At 49.0% G+C, this 11,546-nt stretch overlaps 1 protein-coding gene across 2 annotated transcripts; it reads left to right on the forward strand.

The window, feature by feature from the left end:
* Positions 1-1,838: 1,838 nt before the first annotated feature.
* gemin7 (gem (nuclear organelle) associated protein 7) lies at positions 1,839-6,950 on the forward strand. 2 transcript variants are annotated; one of them, XM_060075156.1, is made up of 3 exons: positions 1,839-1,970; positions 5,694-5,950; positions 6,494-6,950. In XM_060075156.1, the coding sequence occupies exons 2-3, from the start codon at positions 5,711-5,713 to the stop codon at positions 6,833-6,835; spliced, it is 582 nt and encodes a 193-aa protein (XP_059931139.1). In that variant the 5' UTR covers positions 1,839-1,970; positions 5,694-5,710; the 3' UTR covers positions 6,836-6,950. The 2 variants fall into 2 exon arrangements, with proteins under 2 accessions (XP_059931139.1, XP_059931140.1); XM_060075157.1 differs by having other exon boundaries at positions 1,840-1,970; positions 5,694-6,950.
* Positions 6,951-11,546: the final 4,596 nt, after the last annotated feature.

The raw sequence follows: 11,546 nt of genomic DNA on the forward strand, positions 1-11,546 counted from the left end.
TGAATGCAACAATTGCCTCGCAACTGGCTGTTTATATCTAGCCGGTGCCATGTTTGGGTGTGTGTCTGTGCCGTAAAGCATTTTCGAAACTACAATCTGACTACATTTTCGAGGATACTTCCGTTGCGTCACATCCGGATTGTCCCGGTCCGAACAGATCAAGTTGCATATGCGCTTTTTCACTGGAGAGGCGACATGGGTAAATGACACACCCACCAATCGACCCAGAAATGGATGCAGAACCATCAGCATAACTCTCAACCTGCATACTTAATGTAATTTTGGCTAAAAAAGTTGCATAGTGGGCCTTTAAATTACAATTAGGGCATTTAGCTGACGCTTTTATCCAAAGCGACTTACATCGGTTAATATACACATTGACACACCAACGGAAGAGTCAACCAGCTCGTCAGGAGCAGTTAGGGTTGCGTCTTGCTCAGGGACACATCAAGACTCAGCTAGGGATCGAACTAGCAACCTTTTGGTTACAAGACAACTGCTCTACCAAAATGTTCTGAATTGATTAAATCGCTGTTTAAAGTGTATCCAGTCCACCTTTCCGGAACTATTCTAACTGGTTGGGTCTGTTAGTTCAACCAGCCTGGGGAGTGCTAGGCTTAAGGTTAGGTTTAGGTATAGGCTTAAGGTTAGGTTTAGGGGTTATGGTTAGGGTTAGTGTTAGGGTTATGGTTAAGGTTAGGGCTTAGGGTTATGGTGAGGTCTAGGGCTACGGTTATGTCAGGGGCTTAGGGTTATGGTTAGGTTGAGGGGTTGTGGTTAGGTTAGGTTTAGGGCTTACTGTGGACCCTCACCTTCTGAAATGATCCACATGTGGAGACAGTGTGGACACTCACCTTCTGAAATGATCCACACTGTTGTCATTCGCCTTCTGAAATGATGCATCCGAGCGTAAAAAAGAGACACCCATTACATGTGGTCTTGATTAGGCCAATTCCAAAACTATTCGCCAGTAAAAAGTTAATATTGTTAGCCTCATAGCATAATCGCCTGAGTAATATTTGAATTTTTATCTTGTATTTTTGCTTAAATGCCAAAGTCAAATAGATGACTTAAGCAAATATGTTTTCTTGGGATGTAAAAAGCACCCTGATTAGGATATAGCCAAGGAGGCACAGTGAATCAGCAGCGTTAAAGAGTATAGGTAGTTGTCACAATTTGGAGAAAATATGACTTAGGCAATTATGCTATCAGGCTAACGTCTGTATATGAGCATAATTATGATATCGCAAGTTAAATGGTGCCATGCCCGACCCAAAATTCTTGAGACAAAATGTTAACCAATTGAACCCTTACATAAACATGTCTGAGAAGATTAACATAATTCAGCGTAAATTGGCAGAGAAATATAGGTTAAAAATTAAAGGGGGTTACAGTAAATGAATAGTTTATATGTGACCAACAGGTTAGTCAGTTTGTTAGTTCATGCACAACAAAGCCTGTAAAATATATGCAAGGTTGAGTAACCCACACAAATGCCCTTACTGGTAAAATAGAGGTGTTTGTTGAATAAAAACAACCTTGATGTTTGAAATATTGGCGGGCACCACAAATAATTAATATTTTTCACCTCCACTGCTGCTTGATCATATTTTGTGCAGCAGATCTTGTGTTTTCACTTTTCAAAGTGAAAGTTACTCTCCAAAGTCTCCATGTGTCTGAAGATTTTTTGTGATGCCTAAGCCTACATGTTTGATGGCTGTAGACTTTGCTTTTTATTAACTAATCCTCACCTGAAACGTTAATGTTTTATTTAATAGAGTCTCTCATCTCAGAATCCTCATCATTTATATAAATTGGAAGAGAGCCGGAGCGGAAACATATGAATGTAACTCATCAGAAATGCTCCAGGGGGCGGTAACGACCAGCACGGATCAGGTCGGCCACATGTGGACTTGTTGATAAAAGCACGGCATGGTGGACGTCCAGTGAAGGAGAGCTGGCTGTGCTTGGTGAGTTCATGGTTCAAGAGCAATCGGCCACGTTTTGATTTATTCTGTTTTGACTAAACGTTTGTATCCTGTTCTGATATTCGTTATAGATCCAGGATTGTAACATATAGAACTATGCTACATGCTAACAACACTGTTCTGATATTCATTATAAATCCAGGATTGTAACATGTAGCATTATGCTAACAACACTGTTCTTGTTTACATCCAGGTTATGAGATTTAGCATTATGCTACATGCTTACAACACTGTTCTGATATTCATTATACGTCCAGGTTTTTCCATATAGTATTATGCAACTTGTTAACAACACTCTTCTTACATTCATTATAAGTCCAGGTCTTGACATATAGAATTATGCTACATGCCAACAACACTGTTCTTATATTCATCATAAATGCAAGTTGTGACGTATAGCATTATGCTACATGCCAACAACACTGTTCTTATATTCATCATAAATGCAAGTTGTGACGTATAGCATTATGCTACATGCCAACAACACCGTTCTTATATTCATCATAAATCCAGGTTGTGACATATAGCATTATGCTACATGCCAACAACACCGTTCTTATTTTCATTATAAATCCAGGTTTCGACGTATAGTATTATGCTACATGCCAACCACACTCTTCTGATATTCATCATTAATCCAGGTTGTGACAAATAGCATTATGCTACATGCTAACAAAACTGTTCTGATATTCATTATAGATCCAGGTTGTGACACATAGCATTATATTATATTACTCCGCCTGTATCTTTCGGCATTGAAGACTATTTATTTATTTATTTATTTCAGCAGGTATTCAAATTGTATACTTGATTTCATACCTGATTTAAACAGCTGTTATTGAGAAATACCTGATTTCAAAAGTGTTGTTATTGAGAGATTTGCACACATCGTCGGGCCAAGTTCCAAATCGAAGGTCTGCTTGATTGATGACTTGTATTTCTACTTTTCATGTACAATTACTATTCCTACCGTTCAGAATTGAATACAGTTTGATGGTTGAATAAACCGTGGACTAGACACTGCCTCCGCCTCGTATTTGAGAACATTATAATATATAATATCACGGCCAAAAGCTGTGTGCACCTCCGGAATATTATGCACAGAATTGTAACCCTTTGGTTGCGACAGTTTTTAAGCACTCTCTACAAATGATGTGATTTTGTAATTCTTCAGACACCTTATATCCAAACCATTTCCATACTATGGAGCCGTTGGTCTTTCGCTTGCAAACAAGCTCCTCTGAGCCGCTTGTGCAGGCGGACTCCATAGCTGTGTTTGAAATCGTTCCCTATCACGGATATAGTGCACTATATAGGGGGGACTCTCTAAATCGACGACACTTCGACCTGGGCGGGACTTTACGTCCTACGTCACTCGCTATGGATGTGCATGTGTGCGCATAGCCGTCACTCGCGATGGGTGTGCATGTGAGAAAGGTTTTGGCTTTTAGTGTCTATGGGTTGGTAATAACGGTTCTGATGATTTTTCTGATGGAAAAGTGGTCTTTTATTTCCATAATCTTTGTTCAGTGAACGCATAAACCCGTTTGTTAGTTAGCAGTTAAACAAAATGCGATCTCTTTGTTTACAGTTACCAACGACCAACGTTTAAAGACTGATGATTGGGGGTTCGATTCCCTAGTGATGCAAGGTTTTTTTTCTTTCATTTTGGACTGCACACACATCGCGAGTGACGGATACTCGCACAATGTACACACATCACTGTCTTTACAATTTCTAGGCAACCGAAGTTTAAAGATTGTCAAGTGGTTAACTCTTGAATCGCATGTACTAAGACCTGATGGGTTAGTGTTCAGAGAACAACTCATTAACGCGGGGATAAGGGGTTCGATTCCTTAATGAAGCTAGCGTTTTTCTTTCATATTGGACTGGATGTTTGTATGCCATTTTGCGTAACTTGTAGTTTATGATGAAGAAATGTTACTGGGGTTAAGGTTAGGGTAACGCTAAGGGTAAGACACAAAGTGTTTTTGCAACACAATATTTCTTACAATAACAAAGTCCAAAGTTTTGATGACTCCAGTAGGAAACTTAAGATACCTAGAGAAATGCGTGAGTGCTCACAAAACATCAACAAGTCAGCAGTGTGGTACAGGGTGATCATTTCTGATATACAGTACAAAAGCTGAAACTATTAGCCAGGAGTGGGAAAGATGCAGACGCAGACGTGGGAAGCAGCGCACCAACACACAGTTGCCTGTTGCAAAATGGTTCAGAGTTTAATAGAAATAGTTAGGGTTAGCTGGTATGGCGTTATCTGGTATGGCTATAGTCTAATGTTAGCTTAGTTTGTGTTGTTTCGTCATGTTAATCGCTTGTAATAGTAAGTCATTTGTAGAAATATAGCCCATTCAATTCAATTTTATTTGTATAGCCCTTAATCACAGTCTCAAAGGGCTTAACAGGCCAAATATTTGTGACACCCCCCTTTACCCATGCCCCCACACGGGCAAGAAAAAAAGCCCATCATCACAGACTGTAGGAATGTCACCCACCCTCCATCGCGTACGACACTGACGCTCGTAATCTGTAGTGCAAGGGAGTTCGTGCACACTGCACAGATCCCTGAGACAAACGGCTACGCGCACACATGCAAACCCATAGCGAGTGACGTAGGACGTAAAGTCCCGCCCAGGTCAAAGTGGCGTCGATTTAGAGAGTCCCCTATATAGGGTGCTCGCCATTTTGTAGTGGTGTTCGAATTCTCAGTGGTTAATTTCATGCACACTATAGTGCACTTAAAATACCCAATGAATAGTGAACGATTTCGAACACGGCTCATGTTTCGGGGGGGGGGGGGCACGCAGAGACTGTGTGTGTGAGCCGGAGGCAGAGCGGGAGAGACATAAGCAGAGTTACGAAATAGCAGGCGGCAGGCGCGGTTCGAAACGGGTGTTAGTTGGAACAAATGTGCTGTAATTTCAACGCAAATTAAATTATTTCGATATTGACGATATGGTCTGGTTTCATATCGCGTTTGAAAAAATATCGATATATTTTAAATAACGATATATCGCCCAGCCCTACTCTCCTGTCACACTCGGTGACAGCGTCTGGCAGCGCGCCAACTCTCGGTGACGGCGTCTTATAACGTTCTATATATAATAGTATAATATAATTGTATCCATAATATCACGGCCAAAAGCTTTGCGCGCCTCCGGATGGCCGTAGCGCTGGGAGCTCTCGTAGGGAATGGGCTTCTCGGGGTTTGTTTGCCGGCGTTGCTATGGTTACCGGTCTTGTGAGTTCCAACGGTTTATTAGGTAGCCTATCTATTATTATTATTATATCTATCTATTATTATTGCATTTTTATTTTCTTAATTATAATTATATTATTAATTTTTACAGATTTTTTTTTTCTTACTGAAAAAAATAAAATAACTGTTGGCCTCAACACCGGTAATACCGTATACCGCGGCCACCCTACTGTGAGCTATAATATTTTTCCGGTATTTTGAACATTGAGCCCCCTTTCCGGTTTGTCTAGGATGAAATAGAGTGGTTGAATCAAGTATCGTAGCGAAATACAGTTTATATTGTGTTTTGTACATCCCATTGATTTCTGTTGTTCACGACTGCAGGCCGACTTGTATTTTAGTAACGGTATCTCTTCGGTTAAAGCTCTTGTTAGGTTTCCTCAATGTCAAATCTTAATCCTGTATTCTTACCTGTGTTCATTTAGATTTCCTGAGAGCCCAAATGAAGACCCCGGTGTGTGTGGTGCGCCTGCCCCGGGGCCCGGACCCCCACGGGCGGGGCTTCGACCCCACCTCGCCCCGCTACCTCGCCCTCTGCCCCTCCTCCCTCTCCACGTCCGGCGAGGCGGACCCAGTGGCGCTCCGGACGGAGCAGCGGACGCGGGCCATGATGAGGGAGCGCTTCCTACGCTGTCTCATCTCCATGGCCAACAAGAAGATCCAGTTCCTCATGTACGAGAAGGTGACGGTGGCCGCCGTGTTCGGGGCGTCGGACATCGACGTGCTCAACTTTCAGGTTTCTGATCTGCAGACGCCCATCGGGGTCCAGACGGAGGCCCTGATCAGATGCCAGGATGTGATCTCGTACTCCTTTGATATGTGACGGTCAATGTTTTTCTATTTTGGATATTGCATAGTATTGTTGTACCTCAGGTTATTGTCACTTCTTCTATTGTAATGCTCTTGAATGTCTTTGATACATGTTAATAAGGGTGTGTGCTTGCATTATGTTCTAAGCCTGTGCGTGCACCTGTTGGGCAGCAGTTTCCTGTTAATAAAAGGACCATTGCTTTGGAAAACGATTCCTTTTCCCCATCACTGGAGGGAGCTGCAGCCTCCTGTTTAGAATCCACTCTCATTGCCTTCTGTTAGCCGTACAGAACAAGCTCTCCAAAGGGTTAGGACGGCCCGATTACAAACCCACATCTCCATGTTTTAATGATTTATTTGGACTTTCACAGAAATGACTGATCATGCGTGTGTGTGTGTGTGTGTGTGCGTTCAGGGCTGCACACCTTCACAGCGTACCTGTGTTGGTACCTGTCTTATTCTACCTCTCCATGGAGACGGTCATCAATGGAGGGGTGACTCATCTCCCTCCAGGCCACGCCAGGGTATGACTGAAGCGGCGGTGACGTCAGAGGCCTCCAGTGATTCAATCAGGACCCCCTCAAGGACGACCAATGTTAATTTGATAAACACAGGCTCAGCTGCCTCTGCCAACAGCAGCTCTCAACTCCTCCGATTCACTGTGGGCCATCTGAGATGGAGGCTCGGTGTTTTCGGTTCAACACAAGCATGTAAATCACCTCATTGTGTGCCAGGGCATGTCTCCGTGACGCATTAGTGCCGCACTCGCTGCGGCGTGACCCGCAGGCTCCTGTTTGTGTCGTTCCAGATTACAGTTCGATTATCTTTCTTAACTCTAGCTACTGATTTTAAATAAAAACTTGAGTTTTTCTCTTTTATGGTTGGTGACTGTGTACAGTGTATGTGCATGTGTGTACATAGTGTTTGTGTGTGTGCCCTTGCGTTTGCCAGTGCATGCACACATGTACGTTAGTCACGGTGGTACATGGAATCTGCCCGCTCCGACAGGAAACCCATTCCACTCCTTCCTGTTTATAGCCCTCTCACATCCTGACGTGTCTGATAACTTACAAAAATACATGCCTCCACTTAATCACATCCTAGCCAATGCCGCGAGTCCAGCTCATAGAGAAACCTCTGGTGTCCTTTCAGAGGACCCTACCACCAGGGCCTGGACCCTACCACCAGGCCCTACCACCAGACCCTAGACCGTACCACCAGGGCCTAGACCCTACCACCTGGGCCTGGACCCTACCGCCAGGCCCTAGGCCCTACCACCAGGGCCTAGACCCTACCACCTGGGCCTGGACCCTACCACCTGGGCCTGGACCCTACCGCCAGGCCCTAGGCCCTACCACCAGACCCTACCACCAGGCCCTAGATCCTACCACCAGGCCCTAGACCCTACCACCAGGGCCTAGACCCTACCACCAGGGCCTAGACCCTACCACCAGGGCCTGGACCCTACCACCAGGCCCTAGACCCTACCACCAGGGCCTGGACCCTACCACCAGGCCCTAGACCCTACCACCAGGCCCTAGACCCTACCGCCAGGCCCTAGACCCTACCGCCAGGCCCTAGACCCTACCACCAGGGCCTAGACCCTACCACCAGGCCCTACCACCAGGGCCTAGACCCTACCACCTGGGCCTGGACCCTACCACCTGGGCCTGGACCCTACCACCTGGGCCTGGACCCTACCGCCAGGCCCTAGACCCTACCACCAGGCCTAGACCCTACCACCAGGGCCTAGACCCTACCACCAGGGCCTGGACCCTACCACCAGGCCCTACCACCAGACCCTAGACCCTACCACCTGGACCCTACCACCTGGGCCTGGACCCTACCGCCAGGCCCTAGACCCTACCACCAGGCCCTACCACCAGGGCCTGGACCCTACCACCAGGCCCTAGACCCTACCACCAGGCCCTACCACCAGGGCCTGGACCCTACCACCAGGCCCTAGACCCTACCACCAGGCCCTACCACCAGACCCTAGACCGTACCACCAGGGCCTAGACCCTACCACCAGGCCCTGGACCCTACCACCAGGGCCTGGACCCTACCACCAGGTCCTGGACCCTACCACCAGGGCCTAGACCCTACCACCTGGGCCTGGACCCTACCACCAGGCCCTGGACCCTACCACCAGGGCCTAGACCCTACCACCTGGGCCTGGACCCTACCACCAGGGCCTGGACCCTACCACCAGGCCCTAGACCCTACCACCAGGGCCTAGACCCTACCACCTTGGCCTGGACCCTACCGCCAGGCCCTGGACCCTACCACCAGGCCCTACTGCCAGGCCCTGGACCCTACCACCAGGCCCTACCACCAGACCCTAAACCGTACCACCAGGGCCTAGACCCTACCACCAGGGCCTGGACCCTACCACCAGGCCCTGGACCCTACCACCAGGGCCTACCACCAGACCCTAGACCGTACCACCAGGGCCTAGACCCTACCACCAGGGCCTGGACCCTACCACCAGGCCCTACCACCAGACCCTAGACCCTACCACCAGGGCCTAGACCCTACCACCTGGGCCTGGACCCTACCACCTGGGCCTGGACCCTACCGCCAGGCCCTAGACCCTACCACCAGGGCCTGGACTCTACCACCAGGCCCTAGACCCTACCACCAGGCCCTACCACCAGGGCCTGGACCCTACCACCTGGGCCTGGACCCTACCGCCAGGCCCTAGACCCTACCACCAGGGCCTGGACCCTACCACCAGGCCCTAGACCCTACCACCAGGCCCTAGACCGTACCACCAGGCCCTACCACCAGACCCTAGACCGTACCACCAGGGCCTAGACCCTACCACCAGGCCCTGGACCCTACCACCAGGGCCTAGACCCTACCACCAGGGCCTAGACCCTACCACCAGGGCCTAGACCCTACCACCAGGGCCTGGACCCTACCACCAGGGCCTAGACCCTACCACCAGGGCCTAGACCCTACCACCAGGCCCTACCAGCAGGGCCTACCACCAGGGCCTAGACCCTACCACCAGGCCCTAGACCCTACCACCAGGCCCTAGACCCTACCACCAGGCCCTAGACCCTACCACCAGGGCCTAGACCAGGGCTATTCAACCTCCTTAACAAGTGGGCCAAAAAGGAAAACCGCTGGTGGTTCATGGGCCACACATACAAAACTTCTAATGTCAATTAATCGATCAAGTAATCGATACCTCACGCCCATCCCTAGTTCATACGTTGTAAGGCCAATCCTGAGACACTCATGCAGCTTCTCACTGGTCATGGAGCAACGTACCAGCAAACGTGGCAGCAAACAAGCCGTGATTTGAGTTGTAGTGCCTCTTCACCTTGTATTCCTTCATCATGGAAATGGCTTTGTTGCACACTAAACACACCGGTTTACTACTTGTGGCGGATGGCAAAGTAAATAAATATTTTTCAGTCCAAATCGTTTTGAATTGGCGTTTTTCAACATCAACCTTACGTTTTTTGGCTTGGAAAGAGACATCTTGGAGCTTTTGTTAGCCTTGCTAAAGTGAGTTTCTCCGTGGTCCGCTAGCATAAAATGCAAAGTGAGCTTGATTGAGGCAATGGCAGGTGTAGACAGAGCGGGTGTAATCCTGTTGCCGTAGCATACTTTGCGTTTATTGGCTGGTCATATATATTACACACGCAAACCTGATTTGCAGGCAACAATTTTCCATTTTTTTATTTTTTTATTTTTTATTTTTTTAGGTCTGCAGGCAACCTCTTGCGGGCCATAAAATAAATAAGAAGGGCCGTATTCGGCCCGCGGGCCGCTAGTTGAATAGGCCTGGCCTAGACCCTACCACCAGGCCCTAGACCCTACCACCAGGCCCTAGACCCTACCACCAGGGCCTGGACCCTACCACCAGGGCCTAGACCCTACCACCAGGCCCTAGACCCTACCACCAGGCCCTAGACCCTACCACCAGGCCCTACCACCAGGGCCTAGACCCTACCACCAGGCCCTAGACCCTACCACCAGGCCCTAGACCCTACCACCAGGCCCTAGACCCTACCACCAGGCCCTACCACCAGGGCCTACCACCAGTACCACAATAGTACTAAAACAACTAAAGATACTAGTGGTGTTTGTTAAAGCAAACCTTTAGAAGCATGTTGATCAATGTTAAAGCCAAGCAACGAAGAGGGTCTCGCTTTGTAGACTAAACAAGTCGGATCCTACAAGAATTCCTATTTTTTGTTTGCGGGGTCGGTGAGTCAGGGGCCGCCCGCCTGCTGGCCGTGTTACCGGGGGAATGTTGGAGGCGCTCCAGCGATTGTGAGGAGCAGGCGGCTGAGGCAGGCCACTTCCCCAGCTCCAGCGGCCAGAGAGATAAGAAGGTAAGCTGCCCTGGTCGCCCAAACATCAGCAAACCCCAAGATGGTTCAAACCGCACTGCGGCATCGTGTGGTCTGAGCAGGGGAAGCTGTCCCTTGCAGGACAGCACAGTGGCTGTTCGGCCATTATCCGGCCAGCACCAATCACCCATCACCAGCACCCATCACCAGCACCCATCACCAGCACCCAGCACCAGCACCCATCACCAGCACCCATCACCAGCACCCATCACCAGCACCCATCACCAGCACCCATCACCAGCACCCATCACCAGCACCTATCACCAGCACCCATCACCAGCACCCATCACCAGCACCCATCACCAGCACCCATCACCAGCACCCAGCCCCAGCACCCATCACCAGCACCCATCACCAGCCCCAGCACCCATCACCAGCACCCATCACCAGCACCCATCACCAGCCCCAGCACCCATCACCAGCACCCATCACCAGCACCCATCACCAGCACCCATCTCCATCACTGTCTGGACATGAAGTCCAGACAGGAAGTCAGGCATGGAGGCGGGACATGAAGGGAAGTGCCAATTAGTGCAAGATTAAAGTTGTCTCATTTATCTCCATGGAAGTTCAAGAGCCCCTGTGTACTCCCTTCCCCACAGGAGTAAACAGAGGAAGACTAATGAGGATCTGTGCCCCGAGGGCCACGAGCCAGCAGGCTATGCTTCTGTCCGCCAGGGCCGCCATCTTGGTCCGTTGCTTTGTGTGTGTGGTAAGAGGAGGCCTTTCAGGAGGGGCCAGCTTTGTAGTGGGAAGCTAGTTTAAATCAGAGACGCCATCGCTGACGTGGGTCTGTTTATTTTGCTGTGGTCGTCCACTGAGGTAATGGGACGAGGTCCCATTACAGTGTCCGACTGAGATGCTTCTGAAGACGCAATGAGTCTGACTGGACTGGGGCTGAGGCTGCACACCTGCTGTGCGTTGGGTCATCATGTGCGCGGGTTAGACCATCACCACACACTGAGTGAGTTCTCCTGCATGGATCACCAGGCCAGGTAACAAACCTTCACAAGAAACCGTCCATCACCACCAGCCTGTTCTCTGGAGGAGCTCGATAGAAGTCACTGGGTGGAGCGTGCACCCCCCGGGGGATGTGTA

Source organism: Gadus macrocephalus, chromosome 16 (genome assembly GCF_031168955.1).
Source record: "Gadus macrocephalus chromosome 16, ASM3116895v1".
NCBI classification, from domain to species: domain Eukaryota; kingdom Metazoa; phylum Chordata; class Actinopteri; order Gadiformes; family Gadidae; genus Gadus; species Gadus macrocephalus.

Coding starts and splice junctions, on each gene's coding strand:
- gemin7 (XM_060075156.1), top strand. CDS start 5,711: ATGAAGACCCCGGTGTGTGTGGTGCGCCTGCCCCGGGGCCCGGACCCC. Junction 5,951..6,493: donor AGTTCCTCATGTACGAGAAG/GTGACGGTGGCC, acceptor GTGTGCGTTCAG/GGCTGCACACCTTCACAGCG.